Source organism: Phyllobates terribilis, unplaced genomic scaffold, assembly GCF_046119375.1.
Source record: "Phyllobates terribilis strain yellow unplaced genomic scaffold, ASM4611937v1 Scaffold_11__3_contigs__length_659146591, whole genome shotgun sequence".
In the NCBI taxonomy this organism is placed as follows: Eukaryota; Metazoa; Chordata; class Amphibia; order Anura; family Dendrobatidae; genus Phyllobates; species Phyllobates terribilis.
In genome coordinates this window covers 201645164-201665416 of record NW_027362771.1, presented here as the reverse complement: position 1 = coordinate 201665416, position 20253 = coordinate 201645164, and the positions used below count along the sequence as shown (strand labels likewise).

General features: G+C 41.0%; 1 protein-coding gene across 5 annotated transcripts in view; it reads right to left on the bottom strand.

Annotated features, from left to right (window-relative positions):
• Positions 1-20253, bottom strand: part of DOCK4 (dedicator of cytokinesis 4) — a 378644-nt gene that overhangs the window by 84755 nt on the left and 273636 nt on the right. For 3 of the 5 annotated variants that reach the window (XM_073651961.1, XM_073651957.1, XM_073651959.1), the window contains 3 exons: positions 14769-14854; positions 8007-8033; positions 7300-7395 (listed from right to left, as the gene is read on the bottom strand). In XM_073651961.1, coding sequence (XP_073508062.1) covers positions 7300-7395; positions 8007-8033; positions 14769-14854 — 209 coding nt within the window. The remainder of the gene's footprint in view (positions 1-7299; positions 7396-8006; positions 8034-14768; positions 14855-20253) is intronic. The other 2 variants (XM_073651958.1, XM_073651960.1) reach the window with 1 other exon arrangement.

Genomic DNA, 20253 nt, shown 5'->3' with positions numbered 1-20253 from the left:
AGGGTTAAGAAATGAAGGTCAGTCAGTCCGAAAAATTGGGCAAACTTTGAAAGTGTCCCCAAGTGCAGTTGCAAAAACCATCAAGCGCTACAAAGAAACTGGCTCACATGAGGGCCGCCCCAGGAAAGGAAGACCAAGAGTCACCTCTGCTTCTGAGGATAAGTTTATCCGAGTCACCAGCCCCAGAAATCGCAGGTTAACAGCAGCTCAGATTAGAGACCACGTAAATGCCACACAGAGTTCTAGCAGCAGACATCTCTACAACAACTGTTAAGAGGAAACTTTGTGCAGCAGGCCTTCATGATAAAATAGCTGCTAGGAAACCACTGCTAAGGACAGGCAACAAGCAGAAGAGACTTGTTTGGGCTAAAGAACACAAGGCATGGACATTAGACCAGTGGAAATCTGTGCTTTGGTCTGATTACTCCAAATTTGAGATCTTTGGTTCCAACCACCGTGTCTTTGTGCGACGCAGAAAAGGTGAACGGATGGACTCTACATGCCTGGTTCCCACCGTGAAGCATGGAGGAGGAGGTGTGATGGTGCTTTGCTGGTGACACTGCTAGAGAGTGACGGGGTGCTACGCCAGATGACCTGGCCTCCACAGTCACCAGATCTGAACCCAATCGAGATGGTTTGGGGTGAGCTGGACCGCAGAGTGAAGGCAAAAGGGCCAACAAGTGCTAAGCATCTCTGGGAACTCCTTCAAGATTGTTGGAAGACCATTTCCGGTGACTACCTCTTGAAGCTCATCAAGAGAATGCCAAGAGTGTGCAAAGCAGTCATCAAAGCAAAAGGTGGCTACTTTGAAATACCTAGAATATAAGACATATTTTCAGTTGTTTCACACTTTTTTGTTAAGTATATAATTCCACATGTGTTAATTCATAGTTTTGATGCCTTCAGTGTGAATGTACAATTTTCATAGTCATGAAAATACAGAAAAATCTTTAAATGAGAAGGTGTGTCCAAACTTTTGGTCTGTACTGTATGTATAGATTTACATTTCTATAACCTGTATGCCCATAGTAGAGGTCTGATATCTCCCAGGGGGTGACAGATTCCCTTTAACATCTTTCTGCTAAAATTTTAATTTAGCCTCAAAGTTTTAATTCACACAATGGGTAATAGGAGAAAATGGGCAGGACAAATTGTTATGCAATTCTTACTGAAAGTGGCAGTACCCCATATTTGGTTGTACAATACTTTTTAAGCACATAGCAGGGATCGGATGGGAAGCAGCACTACTTGGCTTTTAGAACGCAGATTCCATTTGAATAGGTTGTGAGCTCAATTAGCTGAGCCCCTGAGGTGCCAAATCAGCAGAAACCCCCACAAGTGACCCCATATTGGAAACTTCACTGATAAGGAATTCATCCAGGGGTGTAGTGAGTATTTTGAACCCACATGTGCCTCACAGAATTTTATAACAGTGGGATGTGGAAATAATATCTTAGTGGTACAAATGTAATTTTTTCATTAGCTGCAAATTTGTCAGTTACACAAGGGTTTAAAAGGTGAAACTGGATCCCATAATTCAGTGGTCCCCAACCTTTTTTGCACCAGGGACCGGCTTGAAGCAAGATCATTTTTCCATGGCCCAGCAAGGAGGGGGTGGGGTGGGCGGGGCTTTGGTCATATGGGGGCGGGGTAATGGAGGGATTTGGAGTTTAGTGCATACTTATCATATAGTGTAGACCAGGTCCCCGCCAGGAGCCCCACATAATGTGCTGTGCCAGGAGCCGCATCACTGAGGCCCCATCACGCCCTGCAGCAGGACAGGGCAGCTGTCCTGACAGCTGCTGTTCAGCTGCATTTACTTCATCCCAGGGGCGGGCACAGACTGTAGTGGGCCCCTGTGCAAGAAATTTTTGGGGGCCCCCCCCGCCCTTCATAAGGCAACAAAGTTATGTAAACATAACCCCCCCATGTGCATCTCTCACCCCCCATGTGCAGCTCACCCCCGTGCATCTCTCATCCCCCTCCGTGCATCTCTCATCCACCCCCCGTGCATCTCTCATCCCCCCCCGTGCATCTCTCATCCCCCCCGTGCATCTCTCATCCCCCCCGTGCATCTCTCATCCCCCCCGTGCATCTCTCACCCCCCCGTGCATCTCTCATCCCCCCCGTGCATCTCTCATCTCTCCCCTCCCTCCCATGTGCATCTCTCATCTCTCCCCTCCCTCCCATGTGCATCTCTCATCCCCCCCGTGCATCTCTCACCCCCCCGTGCATCTCTCACCCCCCCGTGCATCTCTCATCCACCCTCCATGCATCTCTCATCCCCTCCGTGCATCTCTCACCCCCCCCCGTGCATCTCTCATCCCCCCCGTGCATCTCTCATCCACCCCCCGTGCATCTCTCACCCCCCCGTGCATCTCTCATCCCCTCCGTGCATCTCTCACCCCCCCGTGCATCTCTCATCCCCTCCGTGCATCTCTCATCCCCCCCGTGCATCTCTCACCCCCCCGTGCATCTCTCATCCACCCCCCGTGCATCTCTCACCCCCCCGTGCATCTCTCATCCACCCCCCGTGCATCTCTCATCCCCCCCGTGCATCTCTCATCCCCCCCGTGCATCTCTCATCCCCCCCGTGCATCTCTCATCCCCCCCGTGCATCTCTCATCTCTCCCCTCCCTCCCATGTGCATCTCTCATCTCTCCCCTCCCCCCATGTGCATCTCTCATCTCTCCCCTCCCTCCCATGTGCATCTTTCATCTCTCCCCTCCCCCCATGTGCATCTCTCATCTCTCCCCTCCCCCCCATGTGGATCTCTCATCTCTCCCCTCCCCCCCATGTGGATCTCTCATCTCTCCCCTCCCCCATGTGCATCTCTCATCTCTCCCCTCCCCCCCATGTGGATCTCTCATCTCTCCCCTCCCCCATGTGCATCTCTCATCTCTCCCCTCCCCCCCATGTGGATCTCTCATCTCTCCCCTCCCCCATGTGCATCTCTCATCTCTCCCCTCCCCCCATGTGCATCTCTCATTTCTCCCCTCCCCCCATGTGCATCTCCCATTCCCCCCACTCCTAGTTAATTGTATTTAAAAAAAAATAAAACTTGTTATACTTACCCCCATGCGATCCCTGCAGAATCCTGGCGCTCGTCCAAATCGCTGACACCAGGTTCTCCTGACTTCCGGCCATGTGACGGCGCCGTCACATGACCGGAAGTCAGGGGAATCATGAAGGTGCTGCCGCAGCAGCGCAGCGCTAAGATGTCCCGGACCCGGCGCTTAGCATGGGGCCGGGGGCCCCATGAGGAGAGAGACGCACAAGAGGGGGGCTCCGAGGGGGCTCCTACCGGCCGGGCCCCATACTGGAGTCCTGATGGCGGCCCTGCTGGAGGCTGGAGGGGCCCCCTCTCCCCGCGGACCGGCTGAAAAACCCCAACGGCCCGGTCCTGGTCCGCGGACCGGCGGTTGGGGACCTCTGCCATAATTTATTGTGGAATTTCTCTGGAACACGGTAATGCCCTATACGTCATCAGAAACTAACTGTTTGGCCGCTCATCAGGGCTGAGCAGAAAGGAGCACTATTTGGATTTCGGAGCAAAGATTCTTCTAGAATAGTTTGTGGACAACATTTGCAGAGCCCATTAGCTATCAGGACAGCAGAAAAACCCCAAAAGTGACCCCATTGTAGAAATTGTACCTCTCAGTAAATTCATCTACAGCTGCATTGACTATTTTAAAACATTCACACTGAGCTTTTTTTTCCGGAGAATTGCAAATATTTCAGCTTAGTGCCCCCCTATACATTGTGCCCAGCCCGTGCTTCTGGAGACACGCATCTGTAAATTGTTAATTAGGCTCTCCCCACTGCACTAATGCCAAACATGTGGCAGCTTACTGTGGTTTAGGTACACTGGGACTCAGAAGGAGGGGGGCATTTGGATTTGGGAGCGCAGATTTCACTGGATTTTATTTGAGGGTGTGTTGGAGATGTTTCGCTTTTCCAAAGTCTTTGTTCTAACAGTAACGTGGGAACCCCTTATATCAGCAGTGACAGATGATGGACCTGAGTGGGGGCTAGTTTTGTGCAGGACAAGTTATGGTTTTTATTAGTAACATTATGGGGTACATAACATTTTTTGATCGTTTTCAGTATAAGGCAGGGATCACATTCCTTTGTTTTACGCTGAGTACTTAGGTCGGAATATATGTGTAAATTCCACAAAAATGAGATTCAGATGAAACCACCAACATAAACACTCACTCTAATGTGGCAGATGGAGTCACTTTAGACTCTGCTTGGCATTTGTTCCAGTGGTATCCATCTTTTCAGACGACATTGTCGGAACAGAAACCAGACAGAGTCCAAAGTGACTACACCTGTCACATTATAGTGAGTCATTCTGTCGAGGGTAAGCGCTCAACGAAGAGCACAGGATAATGTGAACTGAACCTTATTCCAAATTTTGGGAGGTAGAATGAACAAAGTGACAGCAGTACAAGAATAGTTCTTATTTCTATTTATGTGCAGTTCAGCATGCGGTATTAGTGATAAGACAGCTTTATTCTTCGGGTTGGTGCGATTACAGTGATATCATGTATATATCGTTTTTTGTTTTTTTTTAAGCTTTCCTACCATCACACGCTGGAATGCTTTTTTTTATAAAAAAAATAAAATTAAATTAAAAAAAAAAAGGTTTTCTGTTGCCATGTTCTGAGAACTGTAACTTTTTTATTTTTTGGTGAGCAAAGCAGAGTACAGGCTTATTTTTTGCGTGACGAGTTGAAATTTTTTTTATACCATTTTGTGGTGTATGAAATTTTTTGATTGCTTTTTATTCAAAATTTTTTAGACACAGAATGAACAAAACCAGCAATACACTTATTGTTTTTTATTTCTTTTTTTTTTTACGCAGTTCACCGTGCAGAAAAAGTGATAAACAGTTTTATTCTTCAGGTCACTATACCGATGCTAGATTTGTTTTTTTATGCTTTACTACCTCTACAGACTAAAAATATTTTATAAAAATGAATTTGTTTTTGCATCACCATATTCTGGGAAGCTGTAACTTTTTAATTTTTTTTGCCGTATGAGCCATTTTAGGGTTAGTTTTTTGCGTGACAGTTTGGCGTTTTTATTTATACCATTTTTTTTTTACATTTTTTGGACACAGAATGAACAAACACCAGCAGTTCAGTTATCGTTTTTATATTTATTTTTTTGCATGGTTCATCATGCGGTAAAAGTGATATTAAGGAATTATTCTTCAGGTTGGTACGATGATAGCAGATTTATATAGCCTTTTTTGTGACTTGCTACGTTTACATACTAAAAACTATATTTTACAAAAATGAATTAGTTATTACATCCCCATATTCTGAGAGCTGTAACTTTTTTTTATATTTTTGCCAAATGAGTCATATTAGGACTTGTTTTTTGCAGGACGATTTGGCGTTTTCATTTGTACCATTGTTTGATCGCTTTTATTACATTTTTTGTGTGTCAATATGATGAAAAAGCTAAATTTTTGGTGTGTTTTTCATTATTTTATTTTATTTTATTTTTTTTACACAGGTTTCCATACGGAATAAATAACATGATAATTTTATAGATCTGGTCGTTCCACTATACCAATTATGTGTACTTTTTTTTCTTTATTTTGGTTTTAACATAAAGGCTGCGTTTTTAGTGCCAAAATGGATTTAAGTGATTTTTGTGCGCCTGTGTGTTTTTTTAGAGATTTTATTTCACTTTTTTTCTACTTTTTCACTTAGTCTCACTGTGGGACATTATGATTTTTTACTTTTAGCAGGATCTAACAAGTCACGGTACTTAGGAGTCATCAGATGACCTCGGGATACCATGGCAACCATCGTCACCCATGATTATGCTTGTGGGGCTATGGTATTTGAGAGAGTCTTTTAAGGGGTTAATAGGCCCTTAAATAAGTGTATTAATATCATCGATTGCAGTCTTCTCCTGTGTCCACCCACTCCTTCTCCCCGCATCTCTCCCCAGCCTCTTAGTTAACAGAAAAAAAGGTGTTTGGTACCGTGCTAGCCAGTTGAAAAAAGATTGGTCTCAGTGGGAAAAACAAGATAACCTTGTAGTTATGATACCTTTTAATGGCTAGCAAAAATAAAATAAATGATGTTACAAGGCAAGCTTTCGAGACATCTTAGGTCTTTTCCTTTGGCATGGTATAATAAAATATATGAAGAGAAACAAATATATGCACACAAAAAAAAGTAGAGGCATGGCATACCCCTGCCTCTTTGCAAACCGCTGAATGGATGTCCAATTTAACTGAAATAAAGGACTTTTAGCTACAAAGGAACCGGTGAGTGCTGCCTTTCTACTTTCTACACAAATGCCCATTTGATTTGTTGGCATTTTACCACCAGCATCGTTCCTCCGAAGCTGTTGATATTTAAGATCACACAACGTAAAATCAACACACTGGTGCCTAAAAATTCCCAACTCCTACCTATTTTAATTACCCAAAACCACCTTCGTTATTTTTTTTCCCCCTAAATGTGTGTGAATGTTATTGTAGTGTAAGTGTATTAATATTATCGATTGCAGTCTTCTCCGATGTCCAGAACCATTCCAGTCCTCTTATGAGTGATATCAGCTCTTCAGACTCTCTGGATCGCTCTGTGTGAGACTTGGAAGTCTCTTTTACAATGTAAGCCTATGGAGCCTCATTCTGACGCTCCATAGGTTTACATAGTAAAAGTCGTTTCCAGCTCACGTAAGGCCCAGTGAGAGTCGGCTTGTCATAAGAACCATCATGTGACTGATAAGAGGACCAGAATGGCTCTGGACAAAGGAGAAGACTGCAATCGATAATATTAATACACTTACACTACACTAATATTTACACAGGTTTAGGGGATAAAAAAAAAAAATAATGGGAGGGCTTCATTAAAATAAGATAGGCAGTCAATGATGCAAAGGTTGTTTTAGCTTTCAAAATCTGGAAAAATCTATGTAGGGGCCCTCAAGGTTATTAAGTAGCTTACACATGGGCAGGACCATTTCCAAAAAATGTGAAACAGAAGATAAGATAGACTTCCTGATGTAGAACATTATCTATAGAGGATTCTTATAAAGTTAGAATGGATCTCATTGATTACTAAACCTAGTAAACTGTTAATCAGAGAACACACCCAAATTGTATTTAGAAAGTCTTGAACATCAGTTCAATAAGCCTGGGTAATAGGGCATTCCCAGATCATATGTATGAAAGTGCCCCACCCTCCATTACAGGGAAAGTTTAAATGCTGACATTCCATTTCAGGAATTAGGCAGTTCAGATAATATATCCAATTTTTATTTTACCTGTAGTCCAACAATCGCTCCATGAGTCTTGTCACAGTGGCAATTAAAGATACGCCGCTTTCTCTCCATGTTTCCCGTTCAATCTTCTTTAACAAGCTGCAGGATAAGAAGATTGGTTATAAAAGTTTCACTCCTTATGTATATTATGTTTACTAATTTCAATACTACCCCAATTCCAAAAAAGTTGAAACACTGTGTAAAATGTAAAAAAAAAAAAAAAAAAAAAAACAAGAATGCAATGTTTTGGAAATCTATATATGAAATTTCCAAATCATTGCATTCTTGTTTTCGATACATGTTATACAATGTCCCAGCTTATTTGGGAATCCAGCTTGTATATTCATATTATTAAGGTTTTAAAACTAGTCAGAGCAATAGTTGTATGCTGATGCACATCTTATCGGGGCATATAGCTGATATACTAGACATATCAATAGTTGTGGTTGTCACAATGAGGTTACTCTCCACCGAATACAGAAGAGTAGGAGTGATAAGTGCACCCAAAGCTAACTGTTCTGTACCAGATACATAATGGGAGGCAATATTGTTGGCACCCCATCTGCCAGACCCTTACCTATAAGACTGAAGATAATGCGCCACTGATGCATAACAACCAGACGGTTGGGAAAAAAATAAGAGTGTCCCCTTTTGGCTTTGACTTCACACATGCTGTAGTAAATAAAACTATACTAGTGAAAATATCTTACCTAGGATATGGCCCAAACAAAGGAATTCTAATCCAGGAAGCATTGATAAAAATAATGTTCAGATTATCCACAAATATTAAACAAGCCATGTGGTAGATACGAATAAAGAGAACTATATGTTTAATTGGGATATTTTAAAAAAATTAGTAACCGAAGGAAAGAATTCAAATGTAAACATGTACGATCGGTACAGCAAAAGCATCCGAGAACCAGTTAGGTAATTCCTCTATAGCGGTAGTATTCGTCTGGAGGACTTACGCTGCCAGACTTTGGGTTCACATTTTATTTTCAGCTGACTTCCTAAAGATTCTCTAGGTGAACTTTATATACATTACATCTTCTAGTAATTCTGAAGATTTATTAATTGGACATCAATCACGTGCTTTAGATGCCAAATTGAGGGATGTTGTGTAAAAAGTCATGTAAAAATAAATAAGTAAATGAATGTAAAATAAAAACAAATTCAACTTTGGCTCTTGTATTTACAGATGGCCCATTTAATTTTATTTGTTGACTGTATTTTGTATATAACCACCTATTGTTTATTGGGAGAGTTACTGTCAAATCTGATAGTCTTCAGCAGAAACCTCCACACTTACACTTGTTAATGCATATTTGTACCAATACAGTATATATAACTTCAATTACACAAATAATCACAGTGCATTCTGCCTTGTCCATGCTTTATCCCTGACCACTTTAATACACTGATGAATGAGTATTGGCTTTAGCTGTGCTCCATATAATGACATGACAGGCTGCCGTCCAGCACAATTTTCTGAACTCGATGCGACATGATCAATATCTACTCCAATGAAATGTCCGTGTGCTGCGGTGTCTTCCTGGACACCAGATTACAGCTTTTTGTAAGCATCAGAATTAGAGTCAAAATAAAAAGTCATGATGTACAAATATACCGTACATAAGATGAATGTACTGTACGATTATCTGTACCCCAGTGTCATACTGCCCCGGTATCCATGAGACTGGTAGGTGGATGGTTGCTTAGAATGGTCCTTATTCTAATTTTACTTTCATTGTGTTTGCCTGTGAAGTGGCCATTGTCCATATTTCTCTGTCAAAGATTATTAGACACATCATTAAAAAAAATTAATTTATGACATGTTACCTCTACAGTGCCACTATTTTTCTGTAGACCTGGAAATCTGTTAACATCTCTAGTGAATACATATTAGCGTCATGTGATAGGCAGCCACATGGTTAGCTCTTCAGTGAGGAGGTACATAACCATCCTTCGGCTTTCCTCACACTAGCATTAAGGGCTTCTAAATCCTAATGATCTATATTGATGGATCAATACACAAAGCACAACGGACCCTAACAGGTTCCTATTACGGAACATCCTTGGACTCTACTGGAAACAGAATATCACGTTTTGCATTATTCCCATTAAGGGCAGTTTACACCAGCTTTCTTTTTGAGATGCTACTGCAGTTTTTGATGCAATTTCTTGAGCTAAAGCTGGAAGTTTAATTTAAGTCCTTTCTTCATCTTTACCATTCCTCAAGAAACCACTTCTTGCTTTAAAGGGGTTGTCGACTACTAGGACAACCCCTTTTTGAACTAAATGATTGGCCCCGATAAAATAAAAAAACCTATACTCACCTCCCGTGCCGGCGCCGTTCAAGCAGTGTCGGCACTCACAGTCCCAGGGCTGTGATGCGGTGGAAGGACACGCGGTGCCTAGCGCCCAATGAGCACTGGCATCACTGTCCCCGCCTTTCATACAAATTGAACATGAAGAGGAAGTCCGGGCTGCAGCTGATCTCTGACTTCAACTTCATGTTCAATTTGTACTAAGGCGGGGACAGTGATGCCAGCGCTGATTGGGCACCGGGGACCACGTGTCCTTCCAACACATCACAGCGCCGGGACCACAAGTGCTGACAACACTGGAACAGGAGCGGAGTATAGTTTTTTTTTTTATTTTATTGGGGCCGAACATTCAGTTCAAGAAGGGGGCTGTCCTAGTAGTCTACAACTTCTTTAAAGCTAAAAACTGCAGCAAAACTAGCTAGACCAAGGTGAGATCTAGTCTCTTCAAAATCCACAACTGCAGCAACTTGGTCTGCTTCTATTATATGTAACCAAACGAATTGTCAAAAACACAAGTGGAAATGTAGCCCAATCAGTTGACAACTATGTAACAATATCCATGTATGTATACAAAGGTCATGGATTAGGCTACGTCTCCACTTGTGTTTTCACAATCCGTTTGTCTATTCTGTTATTAGGAAAAAACAAACAGAATTAATGCTAAAATTGTATGCAAAACAGAAGCAGAGGGATAATATTCATTATGGTACACTTTTAGAATGGAAATAAAAACATGTCAAGCAGAACCATTGCTTTGTTATAAAAACGGACACATTATAAATCCCAGACGGGTCCCATAATAATCAATATTGTCCTGCAGAAAACATTTCCATCAGTTATGCGGGAGATCCATTTTTAACGTCAGTTCCATTTGTCTGTCCCTAAGGACAGAGCAGAAGAACAGAATGTGGAAGCACAAGTGTGAATGTAGCCTTATATATTTTTACTGAAGTTTAAGTTTAAATCCTAACAGCTCAGAATGTACCTTTGCTGTTATTTAATGATGTGACAATTATCATGCTGTGTGAACAGTAATGTGGAATATGTCCAGGTGAAGATGAATGACATCACACAACATTTTGCCAAATCTATACTTGGACTGCTAGGCTGGGGTCACACGATCGTATATACTCTCTAAGAGAGAATCAGATCGATAATGTTAATTGCACTCTGCTCAAACTCTGTTACGTGTCAGCCTAGTGTGATCCGATTCTCTCGCATGAGAAAATCAGAGCACAAATGTAGAGAAGATGGAGAACTTAATTTCTCAACCTTCTCCATTGTCTGTAGAAATCAGAATGCACTTGGATGTCATCAGACTGCAGTCCGATGTTTTACACGCATCCACAGACTTGTATGGGTGTGTGTGATCCGATTAACGCAGCATTCTGCGATTTGTTTTCTCATGCCGAATCGGCAGGAAGAAAAAAAAGGAGATCTGCACTGCCTCATAGTATAATATTGGGCCGGGAAATATCCGATAAAACATCACATAGCACTCGTCCGATGTGTACGCTGGTGTGAGCGAGCCCTAGAGAGACAATACATAGATCATTCTACATTCTTCTTCTTCTAATATGTTAAATATGTAAACACCTCTAAAACTTGTATTTTTGGAATAATTAAAGCTAATACAATCAAGTACACACACACAAAACAACAAATCAAAATAAATAGAAAGGGAGCGTAAATACATTATTGTAGGTGAGCAAATTAATACGTATGGGCAAAAGTTTACACTGTGGTTAAAAGTTTAACCTATCAAAAGATATTCAGAAGGGGGATTGGTGTCGGGTAATATGTGCCGCCCAATAGCACTCCCAAGTCCCACATTCAGGGAGAGAGCTAGGTGTAAGGATCCAGCACTAAATTGTGGATGTCTCAGGAAATAGTTGGCTATTTTTCAAGTTTTGATTGAAGATTGGATTTTGTGGCACTTTAGAAATCCCTGAAAAAAAATCTACGATTCATAGAACTGTCCCAGCCAAGCAGAACCCCACAGTAATATGTGATACTGACGTGAAAAAGCATCACTGAAACCAACAAATTATATGTTAAAGCGCACAACCTCCGGAACAAGCAAGTTTATCGCATAGATGTACTGCACATGCTCAATCTACAAAACACAAGCCATTGTACAGAGCAGAGGGCCAACCTAATCTAGAAGTCACCCATGCAGGCACATCTCACAAGTATACTTCATTGGCTCCTTTCTATAGATCACTGCACTTTTATAATTATGATCTAACAACAATCCAAGATCCAGATACATCTCATATACAGGTATGTTCTCCAATATGGAGGGTGATCAGTTATCATGTATTGACTTTCCCTACAATCCTAGAACATCTGCTATATAGTTACAGAGATTACAGACAATGCAGTTGTAACCCAAATGTGCTCCACAAGGACACAAAAAAAAAACATAATAAATGGGTAGATGAAACATGATCAAAATGTCAGCTTTATGTCTCGTACGTAAAAAAATGCAACTATTTTCATCAATGTGCTAGTTGAGATTTTCATCTGTCCTTCCTCCGCGTGGTCATATGAGAAAAAAAAACTATTGAAGTTTCAAACATGTTTAAGCGGGGAGGTGGGAATTTGTGGACCACTAAAAAGTAAGCATGTGAAAAGACACAAATATTATAATGGGCGTGTGTGCTATCCAAAAAAAACCTCTTCCAGAACACACTCGCAAAATTTAAAAAGGTGAACGGGGCTTTAGTGCCCGTAATGAATGAGATTATAAATTTAAAAAAAAAAAAGAAAAGAAAAAGCGAAATATTTAGAAGTTAAAGTGAAACAAGGCTTCCTTATTCTTATTTTTTTTATGTAGAGGGGAGTAGAAACCTGGATATAGTGTTTCTGGACTTTGCAAAGGCATTTGTCACTGTCCCATATAAACGCCTAATTAAGGTCTATAGGTTTAGAAAGTAAGGTTTGCAATTGGATTGAAAGCTGTCTCTAAGACCACAACCAGAGAGTTGTGGTGAATCACTGCTATTCTGAATGGTCTCTGGTTAGAAGTGGTGTGACCCCAGGTTCAGAGTTGGGTCCACTTTTATTCAAATTATTACTTATATAAAAGACAGGATTAATAATGAAATTTATTTTTGATGACGACACACAACTATGTAGAATAGTGCAATCTATGAAAGACTTTCAAAAGTTGCAGGCTCACTTAGACAAACTGAGCGGGCGTTCACGTTGGAGATGAGGCTCAATGTGGAGAAATGTAAAGTCATTCATCTGGACACTAATAATGTGCAGGCATCATATGAAGTAAAACTAGGAGAGCCACTTGTAGAGAAGAATCTGGGAGTACATGCAGATCGCAGACTAAATAACATCATGCAATGTCAATAAGTGGCAGCTAAGGCCAGCAGGATATTATCATGTTCTAAAAGAGGTATGAAGTCACGGTACAGAGATGATGGACTACCACTTTATAAAGTGCTAGTGTGACCTAATATGCAGTTCAGTTCTGGGCACCAGTTCATAAAAAGATTGTCCTGTAGCTAGACAAAGTACAAGGAAGAGCCATAAAACTGATGGCATGGAAGATCGTTGGTATAAGGAAAGATTAAAAGAATGAATTTTAGTTGAGAGGAAACTAATAAGGGAGGGCATGATTAACTTGTACAAATACAGAAATGGCCCATACAAACCGTATGATCAAAAGATGTATTATCTAAACCAGACAGAAAGGTTCAATCTCCAGAGAAGACAAGCCTTCTTTACCATAAGAACCAGTAATCTGTGGATAGGTCTACCTGAAGAGCTGATCACAGTGGGAACCATTGAAGGTGTCAAACAAGGCGTAAATGCTGGTTTAGAAGAGATAAACAAACGCTTATGAAAATGTGTAAACTTCTTTTCCAAATATTAGGTCCAATGGAGCAACAATTTGTATTAGGAGGGAAAAATAAGCTCATTGGGGACAGACTGGATCATGCATTGTGGTTGTGCACGTGCCCGTGTCTTTTTTCACCAGAATTAACTATGTAACCATGTATCCTAAACTAAACTGAATTGTGCATTGCACTACTTTCCCATCACTCGGTTGAACTTGATGGACATGGGTTTTTTTCCAACCATATTAACATGTAACTATGTATTTTGAATTAAATGTAACTGTGCATTAAACTACCTTCATATAAACATTGCTACCATTAGAAACATAGATCTGTAAGTAACACAGCCATCGATTTCTATGTTTGCTTCTGTATTCACATTTAAAGAACTGAATGCGTAATTAGAGTTGCCAACTTACTACAAAGACTCCAACTCTTCTTTACTGTACTACAATTTGTTTCAGGTGGCAGCTGCACTAAATTTGTTGCTGCCAACTGCTGCCCACATAACGAGAAAAAGATATGTTTTCCTAAATAGACATCAAATAATGCACGGTATTCATTCAGCCATTGGATTTCTCCTGGTGTGGCCTTTTATATTGTTCAAATTCATCAGGGATTAAAGAAAAAAAAACAGAAATAACCCTATGTTACATTGTTGCACTGCTGTGAAATTAGATCCTCTGCAATGTGCTGCACTCCATACTAGGATTCGGAAACCTGGAGCTCTCAATACAAGTAGAGTTTATTACGGTGAGGTGATATATGAATGGTATCTAATGAAATAGAGCCGATCGCTGAGTGCTGCTGCATAAGCTTTATTTGTATCGCAGGTACATGAAAGAGAACATAAGCAGATGCCGATACAGAAATAGCAGGAGATAGGCTTGTCCATATGCTTACACCAATACTCCTGTGACAACAAGAAAAGCAATCTTGGTTTTGAAATCTAATATCCATATATATGTAAATATACACATGCAGTATGACAGTACTAAAAGCAACAAATCATTAGCAAAACACACACAAGCTCCACAGATGACAAACAGCATTTTCTTGGCTATTTAAACCAACACATTAAATGAAGCATCTGTCAGTTACCCTATTTTTTTTTACCTTCCCTAGAAAATATTATATACTCCAACTCGGCACCCACACACAGTTATACAGTCATTCATGAACGACTACTGTACTTAGCAGATGGTATATACATTAAAGTCCTAAATCCGCTACATCCACACAGATTCCCCACATCTGTCAGATATATATTGTCTGGAATATTACTTACATACTGTTGAAGAGCTCCCGGTAGGTTTCGTCACCTCTTCCTTCAGACATCAGGCTATCCAGTTTATCAATTAGCTTTGCTTCAACCTCAAAGACAAACATAAAAGGTGCTTTGTTTTAGTGTGCCAGTATGCCTCCGGGGCGCTGCGCACGCTGTGTCCTCCGTTAGGCAAAAATCACTTGTCATAGGTCATATTGTGTCCGGTGTGAAGCGGTCACCATTCCATGAGAACGCGCTCAGCACTAATTGTCACTTTACACTACAAGCAGAGGAGCCGGAGCTGATGCTGATGCTATGGCAGCTCGCTATATATGGATTCTAGCAGAAAGGAGTGCAGCCAGCACTAGATTGCCTTCTCCTGCAGGGCTTCATCCCCTGCATGGCACATCCAGCACCTTCAGGGTTTTTACATGACCTTATTTTACTTCTAATTGGTGCCCTTCACACTTTAACTTAATAGAAAGAAACATCAGCTTTTAAAACTCATATAATGCAGAAAGAAAGTTTACCTTTAAATGTATAACACTTATGGGCAAGTAGAACTTGGCATTTAGAAAAAAAGTAAAAGGTCTCATCAATACAGGTATGGCTGGTCTGGTGCAGATGCAGTGCAAAGGTCAAAATTCAGACAGAGACTTCTTAAATTTGGTATATACACTTGATTAGGTTCCATATATACAGCCAATATGGAGAGTGATCCATCTGAGCTTTGACCTTACACTGCAGCAGGGCTAAACTACTATAAAAAGAAAAAAACAAGTTTACACATATCATCACAGACGTACACTAATGCCACGTTCACACGGTCAGTATTTGGTCAGTGTTTCACATCAGTATTTGTAAGCCAAAATCAGAAGTGGAACCATCAGAGGAAAAGTATAATAGAAACACGTCACCACTTCTGTATTTATCACCCACTCCTGGTTTTGTCTTACAAATACTAATATAATTTACTGACCAAATACTGATCTTGTGAATGTGGCCTAAATGGTAACTTCTGCATGCTGTAAGTTTTCACAAATCTTCTGATACATTTCATATTATATAAAATTATGCAAAAGTAACTGACTAAACTACTGAATACAGGAAATATCATATTGCCAACATGCATTTCTTAAAGGATTTGATTTTCTCAAGGCTTTCAACTTCAAAGGAAATCAGTCACCAGGTTTTTGCAACCCCATCTTATGTACAGACCATCGGCCAAGCAATGTAGAACTTACTGAAGTTTTGACAAAATCACTGTTTTATCTGCAGTTCTTTAAAGGGAACCTGTCACGTCCTAGTTTCCTAGTTGCTATGTACACTGCCCCCATAGCGTTGTTAGTGAAGCAATGTGCATCACTAACAATCTCTTTTCATTAAAATTTGTGGTATTGTAATGATTTTATAACATTTTATATACTATGTCCTACCTGCTCATTTTTAAGTCAGGGTGTGATCCTCATATTCAGTCAGGGGCAGCGCCGCTGTGTAGTTCGCAGCTTTACTGCGCATGCACTATGACCCGTTGCTCCCCGCGCACGAGCAGAGAGACTGTAATTCACACGCACGGGGAGCCGCAGGTCATAGCGCATGCGCAGTGAAGAAGTACAAAGCCTCACTGCGCACGTGCAGGGACCCGAAGCCGGACATGTAAAACTGAGTATGCGCCCCACAAATATCAGCGCTCGCCGGGAGCAAATTTCAAACACATGGGCGTTGCCAGCAGTGATTGATTAGGAGGATCACACCCCTATGACAGAATAGGAGGATCACCCCCCTATGACTGAATAGGAGGATCACCCCCCTATGACTGAATAGCAGGATCACCCCCCTATGACTGAATAGGAGGATCACCCCCCTATGACTGAATAGGAGGATCACCCCCCTATGACTGAATAGGAGGATCACCCCCCTATGACTGAATAGGAGGATCACCCCCTTATGACTGAATAGGAGGATCACCCCCCTGTGACTGAATAGGAGGATCACCCCCCTGTGACTGAATAGGAGGATCACCCCCCTGTGACTGAATAGGAGGATCACCCCCCTGTGACTGAATAGGAGGATCACCCCCCTGTGACTGAATAGGAGGATCACCCCCCTGTGACTGAATAGGAGGATCACCCCCCTGTGACTGAATAGGAGGATCACCCCCCTGTGACTGAATAGGAGGATCACACAACTATGACTGAATAGGAGGATCACACAACTATGACTGAATAGGAGGATCACACAACTATGACTGAATAGGAGGATCACACCCCTATGACAAGACGAACAGGTAGGATATAAGTAATAAAATGTTATAAACTCATTATAATATCATCAATTTTAATGAAAAAAGCTGGTTAGTGATGCACATTGCATCACTAACAATGCAATGGGGGCACTGTAGATAGGACATGACAGGTTCCCTTTAAAAGCCCTCACCACTGATTGGCAACTTTCAGCATATGCATAGTATACACAGAAAGCTGCCAATCAGAGGTGGGGGTGGGGTTATGTAGAGATCATGAATAAGGAGGACTACATAGCAGCAGGTTTACTAGTCTTCTGGTGATAAAATTAGTGTTTTATTAGCAGGAGATTATAAAAACCATAGCAAGCAGCCCAGTAAGTGACACTGGAATCAGGGTCTCTAGCTCTTTTAGAATTTTTATACCTATCCTTATAGTGTGCAATTACTCTAATGTGTTAAGTAAAGAAAAAATTAAGATTACAATAATTAAAAGGGTTCTTCAGCAATCTTAACTGGTTTATCTGTCTATTTACTAAATGTTTTCTCATTTAACAATTCATGTGATTTCCACACTACTCTTTGCTCAAACATCCAAGTTTATATATCTATGCAAAAACTTTAGTGGACTGTGTGTTGGCATACTAGCTCTTCACCCTTAGAAATTAAATTAATCCGTTGCATGATTATTTTGACAATTTGTGGAATGCAAATATGTTCATATTTAAGAAATTTCTGGGCATAATCATCAAGAGTAGCATTTTGTAAGCCAGTCTTGATGAAATGTGCAGTAGACTAAGATGCGTCAAATTCATTAGGAGGCATACACCTCAAAGCAAGGTTCCCCAACTCCAGTCCTCAAGACCCACCAACAGGTCATGTTTTCAGGATTGCCTTAGTATTGCCCAGGTGATAATTTCATCACCTGCACATTCAATAATCCTATCACCTGTGTAATAGTAAGGAAATCCTGAAAACATGACCTGTTGGAGGGTCTTGAGGACTGGAGTTGGGGAACACTGTCTTAAAGGTTATCTGTCAGTAGTATTAACCCTCCTAATCCTTCTATATGGGCATGCAAGTCATAGAAAGTTGAATAAAATGATACTTTGATGTGTGCAATCTGATGACTTATTCCCAAGAATCTAAGTTTTTCTTAATCTGAAAATGAGCTGTTAAGATCTTTGCGTCTGATATACGGTAGATCTCCCGGGGAATCTGTCTCCAGAGCTTATTTTAAATGAAAAGGGGCGGTACCAGTATGAGACATGTAGATCAGGAGAGCAGACTATCAGTCATTACATGCCTCGCACTGGTAATGCCTCCTTTCATTTAAAATAAGCTCTGGAGGTAGATTCTCAGGGAGATACATGTCCAGCCCTTAGATCTTAGCTCATTTACATATTAGGAAAAATTTTGATTACTCTGGAATAAAACTTCAGATCACAGATATCAGGATATCATTTTATTCAACTTTCTATGACCTACATGCCTCTGTAGATGACTTAGGAGGGTTGATCCTACTGACAGATTCCATTTAATAATTTTGGCCCATCTTTCAGCTGCCATGCATCACCAAAAAAATTTACGAGTATACATTTGTTGCAATTTAAGCTACCTTTGCAGAGCATTATAATACATTTGTCAGAAGCGCTTGGCCACTCCGCTCCTAACTGGGCTTTGCCCACTTTTCAAAAAGTTGGTGGAGTTTGCTAGGACGGAGTTTAGCAAATATTGTGCAACGTTTCAAGCATTTCTATGTCACAAACTGACGTAAACTGTTTGATGAATCAGCCCTTAAGCCCCCCATAGTCATTAAATTGCAGTCGGTTCGGCTGGCAGCAATCTTGCTGGAATCGCCCATAGGCAGGAGTGTTTGCTCTGCAGAGGGCGCCTATGTCCTCTATGACAGAGCTGCCAGCAGGTATCTCTGGCTTCTTATCTCTAGTGAACAAAAAGATTGGTAGCCTGAAATTGGACATGCCGAATCCTTAACTCCCTCTGACAATCATCTGTCGGGACCCCCATACACAATATGGGCAGGTTCAGCCGACGTTAGTCTAATCAAACAAACATTATCTTGCTACATTAGTGAATCTGTAACACTATTATGTGCAGACATATGGGCTGTCATGTTGGCAACATCTTCTCAACCTGATGGCAGCTGTCAATTTGTCCGGCTGGTCTTCAATAACAGTCAGAAAGTTTTGCATTGAATTTCTCAGATAAGAATTCAAAAGTAGCAATCAATATGGCGGAGTATTTGGTTGTCACTTTTGCTTAAATAGCCGCCACAATCAAACAGAAATAGAACCTTATTTTCTAATATATGACCATGTTTACAACTTGGGTCAAAATCCTCTTGGATAGCTTTGTGCTTATAATACGAAGCAGCCTAAGGACAGGTCCGCAGAGAATCCTGTGAACAAAGCCCCTTTGGAAAGATCAAAAAACTAGCACTGAATAAACAGATAAGTATGTCTGAAACTGCATGGGCAATTAAAAAACTAAAAACAAACAGAAAACTCTGAGGAGAAGCAGGAATGAGAGCAAAACTGGCCACTTTAGACCTGGTGATAGGACCTCTTTAAAAGATTTGGACACATTTGGGGGGAAAAGTTTCTTTCTGAAATGCATGTAATTTTGGCTAAAAATTATTTTTTGCTAATGGCTTTCATTGAAAATTTTGTACCATTTGCCTTCTGTAACCTGCGAATTGCAATGTCTATTGCTGGCTGTAGAATGAGTTAACTGAGAATCTATTAGTGAGCTCTTTCTGATTGGAGCGTTTATAATTCTTATCCTCCTTCTTTTTAGATACCTTCAGCCTATTTTATTGCCACAAAGTTCAGCTCAACTTTTTTGTGTTCACAAATCAGCTGGAAACGTACAAATCAACCTGGATGAAGCCTACCATACTATGTGAAGGGAGCTCGCTCCAGCTTTTCTACTGTGTTTTTAATATAAATAAAAGCATCTGATAAAGAATTGTGTGTGCCATGGATTTTTCTATATCTATTGCAAGCTGCTGTTGGACTTTTATGGACTATTTTGATACACTGAATACCATCACTATATTTAATGGCCACACAGATTCCACGCTTGCCGCCTGATTGATTACTGTCGGAGGTGTAGTGATCTGATGATAATTTTTTTGGGAGACTCTACCAAGCTACCTACAAAAAGTCTACAGTTATGAACTGCACCTCTAATAAGAATATAATTGCTCTTAAGTGAATCCGTCATATGAAGAACACCAACAGC